This window comes from Styela clava, chromosome 15 (assembly GCF_964204865.1).
Source record: "Styela clava chromosome 15, kaStyClav1.hap1.2, whole genome shotgun sequence".
NCBI lineage: Eukaryota > Metazoa > Chordata > Ascidiacea > Stolidobranchia > Styelidae > Styela > Styela clava.
Genome location: NC_135264.1, coordinates 3,912,428 through 3,938,325, shown reverse-complemented (window position 1 = coordinate 3,938,325; position 25,898 = coordinate 3,912,428). Strand labels below are relative to the sequence as shown.

The window sequence follows — 25,898 nt, the reverse complement described above, 5'->3', positions numbered from 1 at the left end:
TCTACTCATAGTCAGCTTCCGATTTGAATTGAAAAATAATTTTATAGCGTGTATGGCCAGCGTATACCAACTCATTGAGAATCAGGATGCTAGTTTCTGGTTTCAGTACATCATAATTATGATTTGTGAAACCATGTAATATAAATAATTTTCGTCGAACGCTCAAAACCAACCTACAATAAGCTCAATTCCATAGAGGTTTACTGAAGAGAAAATTGAAAATGAAATTTTGTATACTTTATTAAGCGTAATTGGGGTATACTTGGCAGAATATGGCAAATGAAAAATATAAAAAAGTAAAAAAAAAATGAAAAACAAAATGACTTGAAAGATGACGACGATGACGATGACAATATATAGATAAGCGTAAATACAACATATTATGACGACGATGACAGTGATAGCAAATATAACAAGCTTTGTCAGGTCTTACAAAATCGAACAGCAGCTTGGCTGCCAAAGACAGTAGTTTATAATGTTTTCTTCCTTCTGACGAAACAACTCGTTTCATCTATATACTTTGAAGTTAGCTTGTCCTCTCATACTTTGCGATTATTGCCCGAGTCCGTCAGGAAAAATTCTTTTTTCTGTTTTCGAGTTGGGTATTGTTAAAAATTTATTGCATCCAAAGGCGGGAGAGAACTTTCATCACGACCTAGAGCGTTATTATCTGCTGGTGGCCCAATGTCTTCTCCATTGTCGGGGCCTTTAGGTCCTGTAGTGTAAATACATTAAATCAGGCATTTTTTATTGTTGTTCAGGAAAGAAGTCACAAATGTCGTAATTGGTTTATTTCTGCATTGCGATGTTTAGACTTCAATCAATATATATTTTAATAAGTATTAACGTTTTTTAAAGTCTTTCAAATAGCCTACATATGTTACCTTTTGTGTCAACTACTTGTGATGGTCTTCTTCCCCCAAGGCATGTTGAAGGGTCGCAGTATCCTGGCGGACCCATTACACCTTGTGATCCTGGATAACCCGGAGGACCAGGCAAGCCGGTTTCACCACGTGCACCGTCACGACCGTCTTTGCCAAACCCTGGTTCTCCTTGTCGGCCTGTAATATGAAATGAAAATTTATTGTGTTTGATATTCCGATTCGACATTCAGCTTTCATATTCATAAAATATTCATAATGGATCAAACCTTCAGCTCCCGTTGGACCTGGTGGTCCAGGAAGTCCGACGCCAACGGATCCTCTCTCTCCCTTGTCTCCAAGACTTCCTAAAAAGTGGAAAAGGGGGAAAATTAGGGACATTAACATTTTTAATGATAAATTATCTGATTAATCAACTCATCAAGTACCTTTAAGACCTCTGGATCCTTCAGGACCTGGTGGTCCTCTTTCACCCGGCATTCCAGTCTTTCCTTCAATACCTGGTATACCTAGGAAGACAAAATTGCATATATATTGTGAAAATATATATAAAAAAAAATGTTCGCAAAACATGAATTTTTCGTTCATCCCCATTGCATCCATAAAACTTGGTTTATGAGAGTTAAACAACATTTTTATTGTTTGTAATATCAAATTTCAGTTAATTAAGGAAGAATCAGTTTATCAGTTTGATAAACACAATATTTCATTATTTTAAACTAAATATTATCACTAATGAACAAAATCAGTTTGGTATGAACATGATGGGTTCATGCTTATACTTACCCTGTTCTCCTTGGATACCAGGTGTTCCCGGTTGTCCAGGTCGCCCGGGTTCGCCGTTTCTGACTATGCCACGAGGTCTCATCTGGGCGGTCAGTTGACTAACCACGCCTAAAAAAAGTAGTCAAAAGCGTAAAATACTCCGCAAATCTAATAGTTTTGATCCTTGCTTTATGTCATTAGAATAAAATATTGTTTGCGTCACGATGACATCATTTCAAAAACGTTTGTCATAGTAGTTTAATTATTTTAAGGTATTGATAGCAAGCCATTAACATACCGCTCAATTGTCTTCTGATCATTTCTCTTATTACATCTTCGCTTGGAGGTCTTCCAGGGGGGCCTTGTGATCCTGGTCTTCCGCGTGGTCCACGTTCTCCTGTGTATCCACGCTCTCCAAGAGTTCCTCGGGGACCTTCTGGACCTCCGGGACCAATTGGCCCAGTGGGTCCACGTTGACCATGTTCTCCAGGTGTTCCGGGCTGAATCCAAAGCACGCATAATTAATTTCATTTCAAATTTATTTTTTATTCAATGAGTATCAATGAATGTACACTCCACGTTTTACACAGTATATAACTGTCGACGAACGACAAAACATTCGTTTTTTTTTAAATTAGTTGTTGGATCATTACAACTTCTAAAGCGCTGATATTTGTTTATAGAAATGTGAACAAATCAATATATAGAGGGTAGTCGATTCTTTCTAGTATATTTGCACAATTTTTTGGTGTCATATGTTTTGACTTGTAAAATATTTACACATTTCAAGTTCTATAACATCTCTCTTACTCTAAAATAAAATTATCTATCTCCAATATATTTACCGGTCCTCTTTCTCCAGGTACTCCACTTTCACCTTTTGGTCCTAATGGTCCAATTGGTCCTTCGACACCATCCTCGCCCTGAGTAGAATAAGAATTAATGCATTTTAACATTTTTGCGTACCCATATAAAATTATAAGAAACATTTAATAGTTTCAATGCACTGGCAAAGAATAAAAATAGAAAGCATAGATCAGACGAGACGGAGAGTTGATAAAAAAATTATTATTAATATTATTAACTCACCGGTTCTCCCTTTGGTCCACCTGGTCCTGAAGCTCCCTATAATTTAAAAAGAAATATTAGCATAAATACACGTTGACATTATAAATTATGTACTATTTTTTAATGTGAAAATTAAAATGAATACCTTGTGTCCTTTGATTCCCGGGAATCCTCGTTCACCAGGTTTACCTTGAATTCCTTGATCGCCTGGTTCTCCCTTTTAAAAAATATGAAATATAAATTAGTAAAATAAACCGATTAAAATTTTTAAACAACAGAAATTTTATGTAGTCTTCATATATATATAAAGTTTAATTCTTATTTTAATTGGAAATTAAATTTAACATTAAAATAAATCAGTTCAAGATTTATTCCTATAAAATGCGATACAAATAAGAATATATAAATGTAATATTCAATAACTTACTGGTGGGCCTCTGCCTCCAATTGGTCCTGGGGGTCCTTCTGGTCCTACTTCACCCTGAAAATCAACGTCTCAATTTGAGTATTTTATTTTCCGATTCTTAAATTTCACTAAGTTGGTAATGTAATTAACATCAGAATTTTTTTTTTTTTTTGCGAAAATAAAATCAGTTTTCACTTTATTATCAACACTTTGAAAGACATTTCAGAAAAAAATATGATTCGGATGTGTATTAGTTCTTCACTTCTGGAACAGACAAGTGTCGTTTCCGCATTTTTTTTGTGCAATTCCGATTATTTTTATTGTAAAACGAAATGATTCTTACCGGTGATCCACGATCGCCTGGTGCGCCATCGATACCTTGGGGTCCTTCAGGTCCCTGATAAATCAAACAAATATGGCTTTAGAACAAACAAATATGGCCAAATCGAAAATAATGGAATTTTGTATAGTAATGTTGCGAGAAACCTGCAACCTATTTGTAACTAATGTAACTAAATTCATTTCTTCTTCTGCAAATTGCCAGATAAGATGTGTGACGTAGTGTCAGCTGAAACTGGATAGTATATATACGTGAAAATATATATGTGCTGGTATTTGTTAGAAGATTTAGAGTAATTTTTCGCTCAGGTGTTCAATTTACGTCTAGTGTTTAAATCGGAAAAGCCGAATGTTCTCTGCAATAAACTCATTGGCACGAATTTAGGTCAAGAAGCATCATTAATATTTAAAGATGATGAATTTGTATGGACTTGACCATGGTCAGTAAAAACTCTAACCGGTTCGCCTTTCTTGCCATCTCCTCCAGTTTGACCTGGTGATCCTCTTTCACCCTGTGAAAATGGATAATGATGTTAAAATCAGTCTAATCGTAATATTCGCAACACTCAACACAACACAAAATATTTAGAATTACATTTGTTGCTTTTTATAGTACTTTTTGTACTTTTAGTGAAAGCAAGACCGCAGAAAAAAATCAGTCCAATATTTTATTTGAATGCAATCGAATATTTCGTGTCACGTCATTCAGACAAGTGAAATAAACTTACCGGAACTCCAGCGGGTCCAGCAGCTCCTTCGCCTCCTTTCGATCCCTGCATAAACAAAATGTATCTGATTATAAAGTTCATTCTTTGATATGATAAAATGAATCAAAACAATCATTAAATATCCCAATAAATAAATAAATCGCTTCCAAGATATCGCTTGTAAATATGTTTACCGGGATTCCTGGTCTTCCCTCTTCTCCTTTCTTGCCAGCAGCTCCTGGAGATCCCTGAATATTAAAACATTAGAAATTGATAAGTAAATGGACTTTTCTTGAAATAAAAATTTCCCGTATTGCAGTGGACTGAGGCTCAATAAAACTTACGCGTTCGCCTGGTGTTCCTGGAATTCCGTCTTGGCCGTTCAAACCGGTTGAACCCTGAAAAAAGCAAAAATATTTTGAAAATCTTACACTAAGTTAATTATGCAAATTAGTGTTAACTTTTGATAACCCGATTTGCAGCAAATGCATCAGAATTTATTATAATATAACTATAATTGTGTGTGACAAAAATTTCCTGATTTCACGAATTTGGTTTTTAATTTAATTTTGTACTAAACTTTAAAGTACCAACCTCTTCTCCCTTTGGTCCAGTCTGCCCAGGGTTTCCTTTAGGTCCTGGTTGCCCAGGCACCCCTCTGGCTCCGGTTTCGCCTGGCACTCCAGCAGGTCCCATTTCACCCTAAAATGGGGATATAAATACTTCTAAAAACTGTTGTGTACGCGTTGATCACATTTTTATAGAATGATGAATAGTTTGTCTATTGTTTCATAAAACTTGGTTATTGACATTTTATTATTGACATTGATTATTTTTTTCACCTGTTCTCCCTGTGCTCCATTCGCGCCTCGCTCTCCTGGTGGTCCAGAAGCACCCTGTTGAAAATTTTTGATTTTTAAAACATTTCAAGTAGTAATATAAACAAATATTATTTAAAAAAAAAAAAATAAGTCACCTCATCTCCCTTCTTTCCATCTTCGCCAATATATCCACGAGGTCCTCTCGGTCCCTGTAGAAGCAATTAACATGTTACTTTACTTACTGCTTACTAGGATTTCGCAGATGATTTGAAAGAGTAAAACTCAAAACAAGTCGAATGCTAAACTTGAGAGTGAAATCCTATTTTGTAGCGATACGCAAAATAAATCCTATATTATTACTACCTCGATCTCCTTCGTACACAAGATGTGAATAGATTAAGCAAAGTTACCGTTTCTCCTCCTGGTCCTTGAGGACCTTGAACTCCTTCGGGTCCTGGTTCACCCTTTGGTCCCTGTTTACCATCAGGTCCCATGTGTCCACGATATCCTTTGTGTCCCTAAAAATGAGTATGAAATTTCAAATATTATAATGTATCAATGACAACGCCAACAGAAATATTATAATCTTTATGTCTTATGAAAACATCTCCACAAATTTCTTGTTTGTAAAAAAGAGATCTTGCCTTCATACAATTCTACACTTGAGTGGAATCGGCCCATTTGGATTCATTTGAAATCAGATATTCTTTATAGTGCAGCGGAAAAAGGAATGTTAGACATTTCGAAATTTCAAAGAAAGTATATTAAATTATATACATAAATACCTTAATTCCGGAAAATCCGGGAGGTCCTGGTGGTCCAGGCGGTCCAGGCTGCAAAAATATAAAGCAAGATTAAAGTCGTAGCGGTCGTAGATGATAAATCAACTTTGAAGACGATCTTCAGTACGTCATGATTGATTTATATTCATTTAATTGCGGTAAATTTACATGTATTTATTTATTTTAAATACTGTAGCCGTCCGATGTTTCATTACAGTCGAATTTATATACCAGAAATATAGCAAAGTAGAAAAGGCGCAAAGAAAATTCAAAATGTAAATAAATCACAATATTTTATAATTGACAGCATCCAACAAAGTAAATATTAATATTTATATAAGTAGGCTACAAATGTAGAGCCGGGTGTGCAGTTAGCTAAGCACCAAAAGATCACAGGCATATAAAATTATTGGAATGTTGTAAATATTATCGAATACACTTACAACCGGATAAGCGCCGGATCCGCCATCGCCACCCTGAAAATAAAACAAATATTTTATAAAAAAAAAGAAAAATTATAAATATCTACTATTCAATCTTTAGTATTTGTGAAAGTTACTTACCCCAGGTATACCAGGCAGACCTCTCTCTCCTTGTGAACCCTGAAAAGTTACGAGATGAAATATTTATCCCTACAATAGAAGTCTGCTGCATATTCACAAAAAAGTTAACTATTTACTTTAACTCTTATTATCCTACAAATTTATTAAAAGTCAGATCAGACGCTGAGGATCAAATAGTATATGTATAAATCTGGTAATAAAATAACAAAAAAATTACCTTTCTTCCAGGTGCACCTCTAGTTCCGGGTCCTCCTTCATTGCCCTTTGGCCCCTGGGGTCCTACTGAGCCGTTGCCCTAAAATTATAACGGATTACTTTGAGACATTTCGAATAGGAAGTAAATATCAGGATAAGTCTTTGGGGTTTAAACACGAGGTCTCATTTAAACAATAAATAATCTACTCGAGACTTTGTAGAACAGGGAGGCCCATTGGGTTGAAGATGTTTGACATTGTATTATTGAGTTAATTACTCCCAGTTTTAGGCCAGTACAATGCCTTTTCTTTTTGGGGGTATCGAGACCGACACGTTTACAATATTTGTTTGTATAATTATTTCTGAAGACTCATTTTATAAATTTTAAATTCAAATAAGTTTTCGAAGATGAAATATATTATTTTCATTACTTACTGGGAATCCAATTGCACCTTGTTCACCTTTCTGTCCATCTGCACCCTAGAAAGAAAAAGGAAAAATTTCAAAATGTTTTAATGTCCTAATTATCCCATGTACACTCTACAGTATCATACTGAAAATAACAATACCAACTCACATTCCTTCCAGGCGGTCCTTCGGGTCCTGGAAATCCCTGTGGTATAAAATGAATGAATTTTTATATTCTACATTTATCACGAAAATAGCGCCAAGTGTTTTTGTTTAAAGCCGCTTTTGCATAAACAGTTGAACTAATTTAGTTTATTCTGCTGTGCCAATCCGTTTACTCAACCAAACTTGACCATATAAAAAGCATGAGCCATGAATACCAAAATAAACTTGCGTACGTTCTTCTAAGAACATTGGTAGTTTACTGAAAAATTGTGTTGTTTAAAGTATGAGTAAAATGAGTTTAAATCTCTGGAGAGTTTCATATACCTTAGTAGGCAAGTCTTTTGTGGTGAAGGTAATTAAAATTTTAATTTATATCATAAATTACTCACCCTAAGTCCTGATTCACCTGGTATACCAATTAGTCCCTGGAAAATTAAAATTGATTTGATTGCGTGACGAAATGCATATACTTCGAACAGCCTTATATAGCTTTGGTTATATTTTTGTATTACAAAAACTAGGAAGTTGTTTAACTGAAAATGTTTCATTGTGTTATTAGAAAATTTGTCTAACCCCGTAGCCTCCATGTTTAATGTTAAATTAAATTTCTCTTGTTAAAATGGAATGCTTTTTCCGAGTTATTTCAGACCAGCCGTAATCGGAATAACTAATGAAAATATGGGGGTACATACATCTTGGCCGTCCAGTCCATCAAATCCAGGAAGACCTGGTTCTCCTTTGGGTCCGGGTTCCCCTGCAGGTCCCTGATCCCCGTCTAATCCATCGAATCCCTGTGACACAGCAGAATAATAATAAATGAACAAATGATATATTAAATATGAACAAATGAATAAAATAATCAAGCAACTAAATACAAAAACATCAGAATATTCTACTCACAGGAATTCCTGGTTCGCCCGCTGGACCTGCGGGGCATTGATCTGGGCACTGTAAAATAAATCAATGATAAATAGGTTGATTGTTTGGTGACATATATTTTGATGACGTCATGAAAAATTGTAGTGATATGCAAGAAAATTTTTTTTTTAGACCTAAGGAAATAATATTATAAAAAAAACATTTCCTGTAACGCTAAAATTTGTGAAAAACAAAAACCCGCTTGAACCTACTGATACTTCGTAAAAGACTCGTGGAATTTGCGCATAACGCAAATCAACTATAATAGTAATACTTAAGAACAAAGAAAGTTACACACTTTTTCAAGAGTAAACTGACTAAATCTGCGGTTAGGGAGATAGACGGAGCCAACAGACCGTAATGTCTTGAAAACTTTGGCTATGAGCGCGAGGAAACCGAACACATTCCAGAATAATAATTGCTTATTTTCAAAACAATTTGCAAAATTCAACTATGAGCCATGCTTGATCCAAAATTGCCACGTTGACAAAGAAATAAAAAACCACGTATTATAGAACAGGTCCAAAGAGTTGGTGAAAAATTCTGAGTGAGAGCCTTATTTTACGTTTCTCTGTGAAAATAAATTTTTCGAAAATCAACAAATTTTTTTCCAAAGATATTTTTCATGGCCAGACATTCTTTTTGTCATCATATATTCACGAGTGACAATTTTTAAAAGCATAAATTGCCAACTTTTATAAATAATGCGTTGAAATTTTGTGGAAATCAATGTATGATACGGTTAAAAATCGAGAATTTACAACCATATATGATCATTATTAACTTATACTTGACTATTCAGTCCTTGTTGGAAATCTGATTTGATTGAGTTAAAGTAGAGATGAAGTATTTCCTAATACTTATATGCTTTGAGCAAAATATCACGACTCAATAAATATGCGTTACGATCTTCTCCCAAAGTTAGTTTTAGGTTCAGACAAGATAATTTTTTGTTTCTTTTAGTAATGTGTGACATGAGTCCATCTTTTTCATTTGCGCTCTTTAATGTACAGTCTCCCAAGAGATTAGGGATTCGGTAATTTTCCGCGATAGATTATCGAATCCTGGGAGCAAGAACTTGAGTTATACTTTTAAATTTCTAATGAAATGATAAAGATATAAAGCAACCAAATAGTTCGTATTTCTAAAGAACCAAGACAGGGTGAGCTGGCAACGAATTCGGTCAACGTACTAGTGATTTGTCGGGCATTGGTTCAGCGTTTACAACAAAAATATGTTGCCTTGTTGCCATATTGGCAGTTTGTATAAGTCGACTATTGACGACATTTTTATCGCTGCACCGGGCCTTGCATAATTTTTTAGCATAAAACCAGATAGACGAAAAAAAAATAATCGATCAGAAACGCAAACTTACATCTGATGGTGGTGATGGTTCATCGCCCCTCTGACGTTTCAATCTCTTTAGAGAGTTAGACTCAGCCGAGGCAACTAGTTGGCTCTTCTTTTTGCTCCGTTTTTTCGCCTCAGTCTCGGCGCCCAAAAGCGCGACCACCAGACAGAACGCAATTGTCACGTAGAAACGCATCGTGACCTTTTGCGCTGCTGCATAAAAAAATGTTTAAATATAATTGCAAGAACTGAAATCTACGCTAGTTGCTTATTTTACTGAAAAATGCTGAATAATAGATTCCCCATTAAGAAAAAACAACGTTTCAACAATATGAAAACGTTCACTCATTTATCGTTGTTTCCTTGATTTGATTGAAAACGCCCTGGTTTTATTATTAACAAATACACCTCGCTTTTTTCTTTGTAGATTTCAATTCTTTTGTGCATATCTACTCCTGAATAGTTTCATCGATCAAATAAAGGCAAAGAATACTTTTGTCTATCTTACTGAAATATCACAAAATTCCTACATTCTGCCCAACACAAGAAAACAAAACTATGCGAGACCGTCTGGTGCAGAATCAAATCGTTTGAAAAAGAGAATAATTTTGGCCGAAAATGTACAAAATGTTACTGAGAAAGCGTAACGATCTTTTAGAAGAAAATTGATACGAGAAAATTTAATATCAAATTAAAAGTAATTGTTAACTTTTTCAATTGAACGTCTCTTGCTCACGCACAACTTTCTTATGCATACAGAATATTACTGTCAACTGCAACCTTACGTTAAACTTATAGATTTATTAACAAACATTTAACTTTACCTGGTATTCGCCGCTGCGCCGGTAGAATGGAGTTCTTGTGTCCCTTTGTCTAATTACTGCTCCTGAGTGCGGGTGATGCGCGTGTCACGCCCCGCACTGAATAACCTGATCCTTTTCAACAGCTTACTAATCTTTCGTCTGCGTGCTTCAAACTTCGTCAGGCGGAACATAGACTTTATGCTCTTATAAGATATCAAATATTTCTTTTTTTTAGCAGAAGGTCTACAAGGTAAAAAGAATCCCTCACTTTACCCTATAAAGATAAAGTAAAATAATTTTGAAATTCCCAAACGTCCTCGCTTTTTACAGTGATGCCGCTCACCAACCGTGACCGCACGACATATGAAAAAATGTTTCCGAAAAACGCAATTATCTTTTCCTTGTAGGGGTGGAAATGAAGAGATAATATTACCGTGCTAAACAGGCCATGCAAATTGCAACGTTTGCAGAATTAGAATTTTTGCGTTTTTACCACTGAGGTGCAAAGAGGCGAAAAACAAACTCGAACGCGAGACAATGGATTTTCTGGTCACCTAAGAGGTCTACAAATATTTGCTCAAACATGTCAATTACTTTGTTCTTAATTAAGGCTTGTTGGTTATGTTTGTATTTAGAAAAAGGGATGTCGACGAAACATTAATCACGGCTTATTATCCGTGCTAGACATTGAAATTAAAATTTTAAGTCGCGTAGGAATAATTTTCGCATAAAGGAAATAAACCAAATGTTGACCCACTGGAAGGAGAAGCCTGAAGATTGATAAATGTTACCTATACAATAGAACTATAGCAATTGAATTCAAAATGGTATAACATACAGTATAAAAATATTTCATGTTTTGTATCTGTAAAAGTAGGCATCGTGGAAAACTACAGACGGCAAATATGGCTTACCGCATGACGTCAAAAACCCTGTCTGGATAATAAAAAAGGGTATGCATCAGTGGAAGAATTTATCGTCGTATTTTTGTAAATTTCAACAGAAATCACTACAAAGAACGCTAAATACCAATGAAAATGTCTCACTAGGTAAATTCAGCATACCATGAACCATCTAAATTCTACATGATACATTGAGTAAATTTGGCGTCAGATGGACAATGTCAAGTTATCGTTGCAAATAGAGTATTTTTTTTATCTTAAATTAGGCTCTTTGAGATATTCATTGGCTTCCGTGTCCATATATTTTTTATCATTGCTCCCTTTTGATTAGCATACACATGTACTAAAAATACGCAAAGTCTTTATTAACTTAAATCAGTTGAAAACTGTTTATTATGGCGACAGTAGAAGCATTATTAAAACTGTAAGATAATGCGTGTTTCATACCAAATATTTGTATAGTTTTTAGACTAACTATAATGTAACGTAATTCGAATTATGTGATGCTGTCTGCCGCTAGATCCCATGCCGGTCATGCCGTGCCGGACATCCCATGCATTTCCGTGCTATATTCTTCGAACTAACAATCTGGACGGGTGGGATGGTCGTTTCATGTTCTGAGCTCAAATGCTTAAAAGCCACAATTAAGCATAATACCGTCGCAATTTCAAAATCTCATTTATATATGAAAACCTGGTGTTCTGTAAAAGCGATTTATTGATTACTTGTATACGACAGCGGTTTCCAAAGTGGGCGATTCGCTAAGTGCGCGCCGAAAATTCACAGAATTGTGTTAAACATAACTAATTTATGATTGAATATTCTACGTATTGTATTTATTGTAAATATTTTATTTCTTCTTATTCCAAATTCTGTTTGTATGAATCAATATATTCATTCTACATCTCTATATCGTTTACTTTCTGTTACGTAGTGTTTCCCTTGGTTGTTACGTAACAATAGAGGTAGACACCACTTGCTGAAGTTTATTCATCTACCGAAACGAGTTTAGCGAACATGAGTGATTTTGTTAGTATTTCAAAAGGAAAATCAGGCAGAGTTGAGGAAGAACTGCTGACCATTAGCCTTTATACTTTAGGCCTACTTGTTTACAAACTTTACAATGCAGAAGTGCACATTACCGATCACAAAACTGAGTTTTATTTGTAAAGCTAGCAATTTACCAATGCTCAATTTGTACTTTGAAACTTATTGATATCACCAAACATGGCAATATGTATGTGCAGATTGTGCCGATGCAATATAATTGATTCATCAGTTTTTACTGTGTTATTTGTGATACCGTGTTTTGGATTGAATAAAGTTTGAAAACTTTGGATAAAGTTGTTCGTTCCCTGGATACAGGCGAAATTGTGACGTAGCGGCAACGAGAATTCTTGAATCTACACATCTTTACTTGTTAAATAATGAAGTGCATTCGCGTGCATCCATCAACGTTTGTTAGCCTATCTAAACATACACCAGGACTCATAAAGAATTCAGTGAATATTAGAAACCTGATGGAATCATGTCCTCTGGTACCATGGTTGCCAGATCACGGACATGACGATGTAGGATCCTAATTCACGATGAATCCAAATAATTTAATATTTCTGTATATTCGTTCTAGTGAACAATGATCTTTTTATTACCATCAATGCCTTGGATTGCAAAATTGACGTCGATATGTTTCGAAACTAACAGACCGTGCAACTTGAAATTTGGGAATGTAAACGGCTAGGGAGTGGTTCACAATTTAATTTTCTAGCTAGCGTTGTCAAATTTCCGGAATGCGACGTGGAGACTAACCAACTACGGACTAAAAAAATCAAGAGTCTACCAAAAACTAAACGTTTACAAGTCCCCAATTTTACTATCCTTTTATCAGTAATAATATTCACGATCGATTGGATTTTACAAAAATGTTTGAAAAACAAATCTTGTGCGACATCAACAACTCGGATGTGATTATATACTTTGATGTTAGGCGAATTCCGAATGACGGGTTGACAAGCAAGGCGGCAAATTACAGATGCTTCCCGTCGCTTTCTCTAATTGGACAGAAATTACCTGGAACGTTGCAACGCATTAATATGATTCGTTTGCTGTCCTATTATGAAACAATGTCCTAACCTAATACTGATTAGAGAAACTATACAAATACCTATAACGTAAGCACGTAACTCCTGACGATTATTTCGAATCAGCAGTTTTCATGTCTGTAAACGAGTTGAAGTGAAGGAGGTTCAATTCTTATGTTTCGAGCTCAGCCTGCGACAAGGTGCGCAGTTTTTAATTTTGATGACGTCATAGCACAAAAAATAAACCGAAACCCTTAGAGCCCAAAGAAAATTTTGAAATAAATTAGGGCAATAGCTTCAATTGAAATTTAATCAAAAAGAAAAGCTATTTTTTTTAAAGAAGAAAAATTCTAAGAAGACAACAACAACAACATAATAACAAAACGATACATAGGTACACTTCGTGTCCAGAAATACCAACAAGAACAATCACAGCGTAATAACAAAACAATCCATATATACATTTTGTGTCCAAAAACTTCCCACTTTCGCTAAGCTCGAGATCAGTCGACTTTCGTTGAACACGAGATCCGCTGACAGCGGTCGCTGAACCGCTGCAGTTATTTTCAGTTTTAATCTTGTTTGCGTCGCCACACAAAACTTCAGATAGAAAAGCGAATCGCACACAGCATACAGGAAGTTTTAAAAAAAATAAAAAGTAATAGCCTTCTATTGACAAAAAAAATCTTTAACCACTGAAAATTTCAAAGCAATTGGTTCAGTAGATAATGACAAAACGATTTTTACTTAAGAAGAGAAGAAAAAATACTAACAAGAAGATTAGCAACAACAATATACTAACAAAAAGATCCATATGTACACTTCGTTTCCAACGAGAATAAGAATATAAAATGACAAAACGATCCATAGGTCCATTTCGTGTTCAATAACATTGTGCTCCCGCCCGACAAACTTACATCTGGTTAGCTTTCCAAGTTTCATTTGTGTCTAGGTTTGCTGCACAAACCTTTGTTGTAGCGTGGAGCAATGGTTCTTAACGCGGGACCACGCCCCCCTAGGAAGGCGTCAAATGCAAGGCCGCGTAGTTATTTGTCATTCCCCGAGGATATTTGTTTTGTTATTGTTCTGTCAAGGCAATCGCTATGTACACATTTGGAAGAAAGTCCGACACTTATACATCATTAGATCAGTCTACGAATGTTATCTGAAATATTGCTATTCCAATCTGAAATAATCGGCTTTGCGAATATTATCACAGATCACAGATTATTGTTTCAACCCGTCTGCCCCGAACACTTAAGTTAATAATTACATGGTATAGGTATCGGCGTTTTTCGTTGGTATCGGTGACAAAAGTGGTATCGGTACATCTCTATTTAGTATGCTTATTAATTGAAAACTTGTTTTCAATACTTTATTGAATTCAAGTCGAATCACTGATAATTTGTGACTCAAGTAGAGTCAAATTCAATTCGTTAGATAACGCAGAAAAATATATTCAAACATTACATCCCAAATTATTGTGGAGATTGAAGTAGCATAGTGACACAGTTTAACGTTCAATATATCCAAATAATGAATCTAGTACTCCAATAGCCAAAATCTTAAGTAAAGTTCCACGGGACAAATGATCATTTTACCGAACTGTTCATGGTATCGTGCAGCGCAGGACTCTTTGAGACTCAGCGCAACCAAAATGCAATAAATTACATTATCAAAAAGGTGCGTTTAATCTATATTCAAAAAGCCAGTTGAAGTTTTTTTTCATAAAATTCCTATTTTTAGTTTGCAATGATGAGAAAAGTTATAAAGAATACAACCAAGATAAATTCCTATTCTTGTTTAATTGATAATTATGTATGGGTTTGGAGTTTGCAAAGTAATCACATATATGATACAGTCTAAATTGTTTAAAAATTAAGACAGTCTGATTTTTTGGCACATAGTTTTGGCTACGTCGTTCACAGAGCTCCAAATATTTCGCGGTCCCTTTTTGAACACATAGTATCCCCCAATACATCCAAGAACAGAAATGATACCCATAGAAAACATTGTTTCTTTCTCGATCTTGATCATAATTGAATCCTTGGCAAGATATTCTTTTAAAATATCCGCGCCTTTATTTTTGTGAGGAAATGGAACATCTGGTACTGGAACGCCTAAAAACTTGCATAAAGGTTCCCATCCTTCGTGAAAATTATAAACCAGAAGTTTTTCAGGGGGTGCATTCTGTAAAATACGAAAGTTTGTTTTTGAAAAGTATTAAGACAGAACAATTATTCTGTAATTGTTACCATATTTTTCAGAATCTTAGAAATAATGATGTTGGCGAGCATAACTGTTTTCTATATAACAGTTATTGAATATTTTAATTCTTTTCAGGGGAGCGTATGAGCTCATCAAATATGTACGTCTTCGCGTAGATTAATTTTCTTCATAAATGAAGCGTTGCAATTAATGAAATAAGATTATAAATTTAGTGCAAATTTATCATGGAAAAAACGCAAGTATGACTCAAATTTAACGCTTCTGCAGATTCGACTTAGCTTTCAACGAAGAGTTCTCAATTAGTGGACGTAGCATTCAGGCAACGCAAAGACTTCTTTAGTTAAATCATCATCGTTTATAAAATTATCAAGCGCCAAATAGGTAAAATGTAGATTTTCTTAATGCCTCTTTAAAATGTCTAATATTTGTAAAATCTGATATGAAAACCATATAAATACAAACAATTATTTATTATAATCTGTACACAATATATCACTTACACAAAATACCCAAATAGATAGTTTTAAGAATAGCCTGAACTCAATCAAAAACCTGTTTTGGACCTCGCTCTGTGCATTGCAAATGCAGTTCTTTGTTACAAATTTGTCTCATTGAGATTTTGTTATTAAATTTAAGCTAATTCCAACATATAACTATTTTCAAAATATATGATTATATTACCTGAAGTACGTTTGCGTTGTGCGTTCTGTATTTTAATTTCATAAGTTGTTCGTTGAAGGATAATCGACTAAATGGCTTCCAGAGCAATGAATCTCTGAAACCGAAAATCACAGATCCTAGAAAAGTTGATGAGAGTTAAAGTATAGTACTGAGAATAAAGTACTGGGAATTTATTTTTAAATAGGCTACTTACCAATGAAATGATCGTAAATTATCTTGAGTGACCAATAGCCAGTTGGTGATAAAAGTGACATTATTTTCAACGCCCAGCTTGACTCATTGGCTGTAAACTGCTTGAAGAAACTTTTATACCACGAGTCTTCATCCCTGATACTCAGAATAATCTGTAGAAATAATAAATTTAATTCACTTGTCGTCAATGCAAACAGACGCAGTTCCTGATTTACATTTAGGTTATGAATTACACTACCTATTACATAGGTTATGAAACCCCTATGCAATCATCTCTATAAGATTCATCACAATGCTAGTGAGTCGAATCTTTGTATGCTTGGAAATATTATTGTTAAATTAGGCTACCTAATAATATCTATAAAGTTGTTAAACAAATTAACGACGATGTCGCTACATCCAATAAAGGAATAGTTTCCATAGCATTGTAGACTACAGAAACATTGAAAAAACAGTATCACGTTACTTTTGCTTCCGGGAAAGCTTTATGAATTTCCTCCCAAAAGTAGGACGGAGGCAGGTCAGAAACCGCGTCTACATTTTCGTACATTCTTTTGAAATCTTCGGTGGTCCATCCATCTCTGAAAATCTTTACCCAATCGTTGCCTAAAATCGTAGTGTTTTCCATGTAATCATAAACATTGAATCCTAATATTTGCAAAGCAACAGTCATTGTTTTAGTCCCAGTTTTGGGAAATCCAGCTGATATCACTTTCATACTGCTGACAGGCGTACTGAATTTTGCTAATGTTTGCTAAATCTACGCAGCCGCATGCTAGTCGATCCTGTCTTTGCCAAGTTAATGTTTAACTAAATTTGATCAATGTGAATTGAATAATGTCTACTTGGGCAACGTGCATAAACATTTTATATGGTGATAGCACATTTGAACCCACGTACATTTGAACCCATACATTTTCACCCGTATATCAGCGGGTTCAATCTATATACAGGTGCTAAAATCCATGGATTAGGGTTAGTATGGGTTCAAATATCTGTAGGTGCAAATTTTCATAGGTGCAATAGTATGCAGATGCAATTGTCGTAGGTTTAAATTACGGGTTCAAATGTAGTGGAACCATTTTATATAGATAATCAACCATTTGACTTGGGCTTTCTCAAAATACTAAAACGTCATAACTTGTTTATTTCACGATAGTCCGAGCCATTCCTCAATGATTATCAAAATTTAATAAAATTTATCTCAGTTCCACAATTGGTAAAGATATTTTCATGTATTGGTAATAAGTCTATGTACCGAATGGTACATATTATACGTTGTATAATAAAGACATTGTCTCGTTGAAAAGTCTCACAAAGTCGTGAGATATTAGGCAGTCGAGGCGATGCTGTTGCTACTCGTCGTTTAACAGCAGACGATAAGCTGTCGTCCACAAACGATCAAACAACAAGTCAAAATATACTTTCGTACCCCTAAAACTTCTCCTTCTTAGATGTGGAAAGTATGGCGACGTACTTTGTGATCGCCAGAACGACCAGTCAATAGACGCTATTATAGTCTGGCGCAGCTGTGTATTTGTACTAGATTTGCTTATTAGTGTGTGTTATATGACATATGTGACCTCAAAGCCCCCTTTTTTTCACATCTGAAAAGCAATTTGTAATAAATACTAACTGTATTGCCTATTGCTCAACTGCCTCTGACTTAGCTAGGACCTCATGCTAAATATGTCCCACTTGTCCCAAGGTTGTGAAAATTGGCGTTGATGTGAACTACACCTGGTTAAATTAAAGTTTTGTAACTACTGTTCATAAAAAAATATTTCCCAATTCAAAAATTTGGATGTCGATAGATGCATTACCGATACCGTTTTTATCATCGATCCGGCACCGATCCGATATCGACAAGCCGATATTTCAAAAAGCCGGTATTCCGATACTGATATTTTAATAATATCTAATTATCATTTGGGTTATAAGGAACTGACATGGATAAAATTGTTGTTTGCGAACTATTTTACAGTGATCATTAGTTCAGCTTGACGAACAAGTATTCTAGAATCTAGAACATAAGAATTTGATATTCGTGATTCAAAAGCATAATGGCGTGGCATTAGAATCAATGCTAACACTTTAAAGTACTTGACTCAGTTGCACTGTAATTTGCTTTGCAACCTAGTACTTCTGCAAAGTTTCGCTTTAACGCTTTTATCAAACAAATTATATTACCGGTAGTCCGTCCCTGCAGGCGTTTTGGTGCGCACAGGTGCAAAAAAGCGCAGTGTTTGATCTGCGTAATTTATAAAATTGTAGTTATAGGTTAGTATATTTGGTAATTATATTGTTTTACCACCTACATTTCATTCAACATGTGCTTCTTCCACTTATGTCTCATTCACAGGTGAATTTATGCACCTACATCTTATTCATCAAATGTTTTGTGCACTTACTGTCAATCATTATGCTATTTTGCCTATGTAAATGTCGAATGGGTAAAGGTAAAAATAGGAAACGGGAGAAATGGTAAATGTGGTACAGACGGTGTAAATAGAGAGAATATTGATATTCAGTACAAATGCAACGATATATACAAGTGGTTTGAGTGTACTACAAGTATCATCAGTGCAAGTGGTCCGAGTAATAAAAGGGGGGAAATGCATGTGACAAGTGGTACAAGAAACAACCCAAGCTGCTCCAGACACATGTGATATTTAAAATATTACTGATACTGACTTTTTTGAAACTCAGACGGCATGATGTATTACGGTTACTAAACACTGCATTGTATAGAGCTATAGGCTAATTGTTAATGTTACAATCAGATTTGAATTTATTCAATCGACAATATACTCATATATATCATATATATGCAAAGTCGTCTTGTCAATATCATTACGTACTCAGAACCGAACAATCGGATAATTTTTCAATTCAATACTAAGAAAAGCTGTAAAATGTTTTTTTTACTGTATGTTTATTCGAATTTTTTTATTGAAAAATATCTGTCATAAATAGTAATTGTATTCTTCAGTTTAATCGGGAATAGTTCATCTATAAACCAATTTCTACAGCCTCAAAATATTGCTCTATCTTTTATATAAAAGTGAAATTTTTCCCAAGTACATACAATCCATCAGAATTATTTTCCAATAAAAACTAGTTACCACTCCAATAAAAAAGTATTAGGGACAAGTGGGGCATGTAGAACGAGTGGGGAACACGGTACAAGTGGGGCACGTTAGACAAGTGGGACAAGCGAGACAAATGTGATACGTCGGACAAGTGGGACTCGTGAGACAAGTAACACATGTGAGACAAGTGGTAAACGTGAGACAAATGGCACACGTGGGACAAGTAAGACATGTGGTACAAGTGTTACACGTGTGACACGACGTTTTTGAGACACCCTATATGTGCTCAAATCCTGAAGTAGTCCAAGACTAGTGTGAACGTAGGTCGCTTCAGATCGTCGAGCCAGTGATCCGATTTATTATTCAAACAAAGTTCAATATCGTCGAAATGGCTGCACCGAAGTCAAAAATACTCCCTACGTATTGGTTTCAGAACTCGCTGTTGGAAAGGTTTGTCATAACACTTATTATTTCTCTCACTTCTTTGTAACAATTAGTTGAATCATATGACATGGTGGAGCGTAAATCAAAACGGGTGAATTTATATTTATAATTAAACGCAAACAGTTCTATGCAGCCAAGGTTACATGGTGCCTTGTCAACTAGTCTACCATCCGGCCAAAAACAATCATCACGCTTGACTGGCGCCGTAGCGCCGGTCCAAATAGTTCACCCCATCCCTTACTCGCCGCGAGTTGAAAATAATACCATTGATATTATACAAGGTGGTAGACGGGGTATGGACGTACAGTTGTTGATAAACAAACGAATTGGATGACCATTAGCATCGACACTTCTTGGGGGGGAAGAACTGATAATCATATGTAAAACTGCATCCGGACAAGCTCCTTATTGCATCTTTTCATTGTTGACGTATTATATTTACATTCTTAGTAAAAACCTATATATTCCGCTATCTTCTCAAGGTTAATCAGAATAGAATCGATCTAAGAGTTTTACATTGTATTCTGTATATATAATATTATCGGAACTGCAATAACGTCCATAAAGTGTTTCAATTGATTATACTATACTGCTGGTTATCGTCAGATAGACAACTTGAGACAAAATCCTCGTCGGTAAAATCTCGAGACAGACTCCACAAATCAAACCAACCAATCGACATTCAATGTGTTTCAAATCTAATCTAATCTCTTTAGACCCGTCAAACAAGACATATTTAAAAACAAATAACCGACAAGCGAACTGTCATATCTGCGATGGATAAAAGAGAATGAAGCTCCATTACGACATATTACAAAGGTGCTAGTGAACACTTTCACCAAAAGCTCTGAAACGACGATCCATATCCCACCGGTGTTTTATTTTGATCTACAAAAAATTGAAAAGTTCAGGAAAAGTAGCCCACTTGCTCTGAAGTTCTGAAAAGCAAATATCGATTATGCAAATACCTAAAAATACAAATGCAACAATATTCTGATGGTTTTGATTCTGGAAACCGAAAACTAATAAAAATAAAAGAGCGAATAGTACAATTTGTCAAATCTGCACTGGAGAAAATTGTTTTAAAACATTTGTTGGTGATCCACTGGTTCCAAAGCAATAACCTGGTACTCAATCACACTCCTACCAAACTGTCTTTGATATAGATAAACTGAATGTCCTCAAATACTTCTATACTTGACTATTCATACTGGTGTTGATAAACGAACACTAAATATATCTATTGAGCGTTTTGTTATTGCTTTTGTCAGTATTCTTTTTCTTGTCCTTTCTATTTAACTGCTAGACCCATTGCTTTGACATTTTTAGTGATTAAAGATTGTTGTTGTCGCTAGAAGGCTTTTTCATTTATTTATTTTCAAAAATTTTGTGGGCTTTATGGGATTCGTTTATTGTTGTGTGATAACGTCATCAAAATTAAGAATTGCGTGCACCTTGTGGCGGTTCCACGTTCGCGTTTGCTATCGTTGCGATCGGTACGTCGGGAATAAGAGTTTATAAATGGTCGGGAATACTACGGTGAGGTACCGGGAATATCGAAGACAACGAGTTCACTAAAGCCAGCTATTTGTTCGGATTAAAAAGATTGTGGCGTAGCAGTGATATCACTAGGTGACTAGACTATAAGCTGGTCGCAACACGCTCACGGAGTCAATCTGCTTGAGAAACTGTTCTCTGCTTATCTAAAGTCAATAAAAACGCATCGCGAGATTATAGAACGTATTTAATTGCTGGTCGACCGGAAGAAAGACAATCTAATCAAATAAATTATTTTCATTATTTCCACTAACATGTGCATCAGGATTATTTAAGAATGAAATTGCAATATTGAAAGAACAACACAAAATATGTTATCGTAAGGTAAATTAATATGTTAGAATTATTAAGAAAATTAAACAAGTTTATTCCATGATGCTTCAACTGCACTGCATAGAAAGTTCCAGATATTTGTTGGCCCCCAACTGAATAAACAGTATCCACCAATGCAACAAAGAACTAATATGGTAGCCAACGACAGCATCAATTCTTTTTCAATCTTGATCATGATCGGATCAGTGGCAAGATATTCGTCAACAAGATTTGCGCCTTTATTCTTGTGAGGAAATGGTACGTCAGGTACGGGGACCCCCAAAAACTTGCAAAGAGGTTCCCATCCTTGACGATAATTGTAAACCAGAAGTTTTTCAGGAGGTGCATTCTGTAAAAGACAAAGATAATGAGTAAAAAGTGTGGCGCAATGAAAAAATGTATGCTCGGAATCAACATGGCTGTAGTTGATGTTATAATATTATTAAAAATTTCAAAATATTTTTTTCTGTAAAATATTACAAACTACCCTTGTTTTTCCAAACCGGCAATATGCATTGAAGCTGAACACATATTTAATTGAATGGCAACCATTATCTTTGCATCCACGTACAATTGAACCCACGGACATTTGCACTCATTGACATTTGCACTCATTGACATTTGAACCAATGGACTTTTGAACTCATAGACAATTGCACCTACGCACATTTGCACCCGTATGCATTGCACTCATGGACATTGGCACTAATGGACATTTGCACCCACTGACATTTGCATTCACGTACATTTGCAACAACGAATATTTGTACCCATTTACATTTCCACGTGGACATACAATGCAGTTTACGGGTGTACCCGATAAAAGTGAAAATCAAAAAGCAACAGTTTTTACTTACGTTTTTGAGAATATTATTGCGGAAGCGAGTGTATTTTACAGAACGCAACGTTTTGGCGTAGTTTCACGGCGTTGCAAGGGGTATTTCAATGAAAAATGCAAAAAAAACAGAAAAAAAAATTAATTTAAAACAAGCCCTCGTTTTAAAACAAGATGTTTGTTTTAGAATTGATAAAAAACAAAACCCTAGCTGTCACCGATTGAATGTTGAAACCTTTGCCGATCTGTCGGTTCATGCCGATTTGGAGGTTTAGCAGAGAATACAAAATTGTATGATTACTGACTTGCGTCTTTACGTGGAGAAATTGAATGATATTTGGCGACCATATTTCAATTTCTTGAGGCTCGTTCAAGATGTTTTCGAGAGTTGGTAGTAAATTATGACCATGACGGAATCTATCTTCTGTGGCCCATAAGATTATGTATCAAATTTTGTTTGCCATTGTAGATCGCAATTTCCAAAATCCTGCTTGTCTAGCAAATCTGTAGAATAGACAGGTTGTGGAATATTTTTCAATTAAATGTATTTGTATAGTTAAAATGTCGCGATTATGGCATTGATTTTTTAATCAAATCCATTTCCAGCAACTGTCTTATCTTCCTTTCACTAACGGATTTTGTAAAGTAAACTGGAAAATAATATAGGCATATCGAGAATATATTTGTTTCAAATGTGTGGCGCAAAAGACCCAAATTGTTAAAAACGCCATACGCTCGAATACTACACACATTCCACGATAGTCGCGCTGTTATACACTTCCGAGTCTTTTTTCTTCCGCACGGCTCCATTCGATTTCATAGTGATTGCATAATTTGCACAGTTGAAGCATTAATATTTGTTATGAATGAAACATTTATCGAATTCACTTTAAAAATAACTTGAGTGGAAACAGTTTTAGTATACCTGGATTACGTGTGAGTTGTGCTTTCTAAATTTTAATTTTAGAAGTAGCTCGTTTAGAGTCACTCGTCTGAATGGCTTCCAGAACAATGAATCTCTAAGACCAAATATTACCCGACCTGAAAAATATCAAAATGTTTCGTAAAATTACCGCATGAAAAAAGAAAATACAAATTCATATTCTAATTCTAGAATTGAAAAAAGTCTCATGATTAGGGAGGGCTTCATGGTTATTTTCCCAATGTGCTATTTTCAGAGCAGTAAAGATGATTTTGGTCTCTCTTTGACACAAAACAGAATAAATATTTGCTTCGCACAAACCAATGTTACAAATTCGTTTGAACTGAAATGTTGCAAATTTTTTATTTTTTCTGGGTATATACATAAGTGGTTTAATATTGGCAACAACTAAAACACGTTAAACGAAATGATGTAATATACGTATTCCTTACCAACACAATGATCCGATAGAATATTGAATGACAAATATCCAGAAGGTGTTAGGAGTGACATTAATTTCAAAGTCCAGCTCGATTCAACCGATCGCATCTGCGTTACTAAACTCTTAAACCATGAATCTTCATCCCTGGTAGTCAAAATTATCTGCAAATGTTAAAATTGTGCTTCAAATGTATTTATATCAATATATATCATATTTCGTAATCCCAATTTAAACTCATGCAGTCGATCTCGAATTTGATGCACCGCCACCAACCATCAGCGTTGCTTGCTCGTTGCTATTAACTGTATCTATAAATCTTTCCCCTTATTATAACCTCCATTATTAAGAAAATGTTTCGCTAGAATTCTGTTGTAGCCTATTACAAATTAGATGTTACTTTTGCGTCCGGAAAGGCTTTATGAAGTTCTTCCCAGAAATAGCATGGTGGTACGTCAGACACAGCATCCACATTTTCGTACATTCTTCGAAAATCTTCAGTGGTGCCGCCAGCTTTAAATATCTTTTCCCAATCTTTGCCTAAAATTGTACTGTTTTCCATGTAATCGTAAACATTAAATCCCAATGTTTTTAAAGCAACAGTCATAGTCTTGGTTCCAGTTTTTGGAAAGCCGGCTGATATAACCTTCATATTGCTGCTTCGTGTTTGGAATGTCTCATGCTTGCCGAGTAACATACATATAGTCAGCAAAGCAGCAAATGCCAAGTTGATGATTAACCAATATAGGTCAATGCGAAGATAAATATTCAGTCCAGTGCGCCGTGACTGTGCAGTACGGTGACCGTACATTTGAACCCACGTACATTTCAACCCATGTGTATATCCGCGGGTTCAATCTATATGCCGGTGCTGAAATGGGTTGTTAGGGTATCCGCAAAACAAAAAAAATGTCCAATAGTATAGTCCAATAGTATGTCCAAGGTGCAATAGTATGCAGGTGCAATTGTCGTGGGTTCAAATGTACGGGGGTTCAAATGTGATGGAACCGTGCAGAACACTCCCAAGTGGCATACATTTCAAAAATAAATAAAATTGGGCTTCGCACGAATGTCGTGATAATCGGAGAACCCGATCTAATTTTTAGAGGAATACCTTCGGCATGGTTTTTTGAAATGACCTGTTGTGAGTAAAAGAACCTTTTTGTAAAATTTTGAATCCCATTACTAGCCACAATCGTAATGTTTTCCACCTAATCATAAACAGTTAATCTAAGCATTTGCAAAGTTACTGCTAAGCTTTTGTCCCAGTTGATGGAATGTGTTAATTACTTATCGATCTTGATGGGTAAGTATGTTGATAGGTATTTGTTTGTTTGTCTGTCTGTTATACACTTTCGTATGTTACGCGATATTTCACGAGAGCGAGGTTGAATCTGCTCCAAATTTTCCATGTGCATTCATCATATCTCGGACCAAAAGCCTATTGATTTTGGATAAATTATGTCATATGATTAGCGAGTTATAATTTAGTTATAATTTTTTTTTTTTGGGGGGGGGGGGGTCTCCGATCGTTATAGCAGGGGTCTCAAACTCAATTTACCTGGGGGCCGCCGAGACAGAGCCTTAGTGAGTCCGGGCCGCATCCGGTTTTTCACAATAAAAGCATTAATTAAACTTAAAAGGGTAAATCTATTTCCCTGTTTTTCTATACGCCAAACATGTCAAAAACATAAATGTAAGTAATTCCGCGATTGACCTTTCCCCGAGCATCTACATCCTTGTTTATTCCGTAACATGGGCTAATCAACAAGATGCAAAAAATGGCGTAACAATAGACTTTTTCGCAAACGCTCAGACACTTGTCACTCAGAAAGATTTTCAGGCATGTTTGTAAACATTACCTCGTTTTTGCATGCTATTTGTTAGTTTTGGGTTGTGTTTCAGAAATTCAAGTATGAATCAAAGAACTCAATGATCATTCTGATTGCTTGGGCGTCGTAGCTTAATTGCCGTAATCAAAAATTAGGCTAGAAATAGCTGTGATAGACTAGGTTAAACTTCTCTACCGGTACCGTACTCT

The 25,898-nt window shown here is 35.4% G+C and overlaps 3 protein-coding genes across 5 annotated transcripts; all 3 read right to left on the bottom strand.

Moving 5' to 3' along the window:
• Nucleotides 1-222: 222 nt before the first annotated feature.
• Nucleotides 223-10,453, bottom strand: LOC120334166 (uncharacterized). Of its 3 annotated transcripts, none has more exons than XM_039401618.2 (30): nt 10,193-10,453; nt 9,394-9,581; nt 8,001-8,048; nt 7,793-7,891; nt 7,490-7,525; nt 7,105-7,140; nt 6,963-7,007; nt 6,550-6,627; nt 6,333-6,371; nt 6,213-6,245; nt 5,773-5,820; nt 5,398-5,505; nt 5,143-5,196; nt 5,009-5,062; nt 4,761-4,868; nt 4,511-4,564; nt 4,361-4,414; nt 4,188-4,232; nt 3,918-3,971; nt 3,464-3,517; nt 3,142-3,195; nt 2,860-2,931; nt 2,736-2,771; nt 2,492-2,569; nt 1,945-2,146; nt 1,668-1,775; nt 1,310-1,390; nt 1,151-1,228; nt 885-1,061; nt 223-715 (listed from the first exon to the last, which is right to left on the bottom strand). In XM_039401618.2, the coding sequence occupies exons 2-30, from the start codon at nt 9,562-9,564 to the stop codon at nt 609-611; spliced, it is 2,211 nt and encodes a 736-aa protein (XP_039257552.2). In that variant the 5' UTR covers nt 9,565-9,581; nt 10,193-10,453; the 3' UTR covers nt 223-608. The 3 variants fall into 3 exon arrangements, with proteins under 3 accessions (XP_039257552.2, XP_039257553.2, XP_077976765.1); XM_039401619.2 differs by having other exon boundaries at nt 9,394-9,578; XM_078120639.1 differs by lacking the exon at nt 10,193-10,453 and having other exon boundaries at nt 9,394-9,594.
• A 4,075-nt stretch (nt 10,454-14,528) lies between these two features.
• Nucleotides 14,529-16,994, bottom strand: LOC120334362 (uncharacterized). Its single transcript, XM_039401864.2, has 4 exons — nt 16,723-16,994; nt 16,258-16,408; nt 16,065-16,180; nt 14,529-15,344 (listed from the first exon to the last, which is right to left on the bottom strand). The coding sequence occupies exons 1-4, from the start codon at nt 16,972-16,974 to the stop codon at nt 15,033-15,035; spliced, it is 831 nt and encodes a 276-aa protein (XP_039257798.1). The 5' UTR covers nt 16,975-16,994; the 3' UTR covers nt 14,529-15,032.
• Nucleotides 16,995-21,673: 4,679 nt separating this feature from the next.
• LOC120333974 (uncharacterized) lies at nt 21,674-24,610 on the bottom strand. Its single transcript, XM_039401404.2, has 4 exons — nt 24,258-24,610; nt 23,871-24,021; nt 23,422-23,537; nt 21,674-22,010 (listed from the first exon to the last, which is right to left on the bottom strand). Exons 1-4 carry the CDS (start codon nt 24,552-24,554, stop codon nt 21,705-21,707), a joined length of 870 nt encoding a protein of 289 aa, XP_039257338.1. The 5' UTR covers nt 24,555-24,610; the 3' UTR covers nt 21,674-21,704.
• Nucleotides 24,611-25,898: the final 1,288 nt, after the last annotated feature.

Coding starts and splice junctions, on each gene's coding strand:
- LOC120333974 (XM_039401404.2), bottom strand. CDS start 24,554: ATGTTACTCGGCAAGCATGAGACATTCCAAACACGAAGCAGCAATATG. Junction 24,022..24,257: donor AAGCCTTTCCGGACGCAAAA/GTAACATCTAAT, acceptor TAACATTTGCAG/ATAATTTTGACTACCAGGGA. Junction 22,011..23,421: donor ACAACTCACACGTAATCCAG/GTATACTAAAAC, acceptor TGTCTTTTACAG/AATGCACCTCCTGAAAAACT.
- LOC120334166 (XM_039401618.2), bottom strand. CDS start 9,564: ATGCGTTTCTACGTGACAATTGCGTTCTGTCTGGTGGTCGCGCTTTTG. Junction 8,049..9,393: donor AACCATCACCACCATCAGAT/GTAAGTTTGCGT, acceptor TTTATTTTACAG/TGCCCAGATCAATGCCCCGC. Junction 5,197..5,397: donor AAGGACCAGGAGGAGAAACG/GTAACTTTGCTT, acceptor TTGCTTCTACAG/GGACCGAGAGGACCTCGTGG.
- LOC120334362 (XM_039401864.2), bottom strand. CDS start 16,974: ATGAAAGTGATATCAGCTGGATTTCCCAAAACTGGGACTAAAACAATG. Junction 16,181..16,257: donor AATTTACGATCATTTCATTG/GTAAGTAGCCTA, acceptor CAACTTTTCTAG/GATCTGTGATTTTCGGTTTC. Junction 15,345..16,064: donor ACAACGCAAACGTACTTCAG/GTAATATAATCA, acceptor CGTATTTTACAG/AATGCACCCCCTGAAAAACT.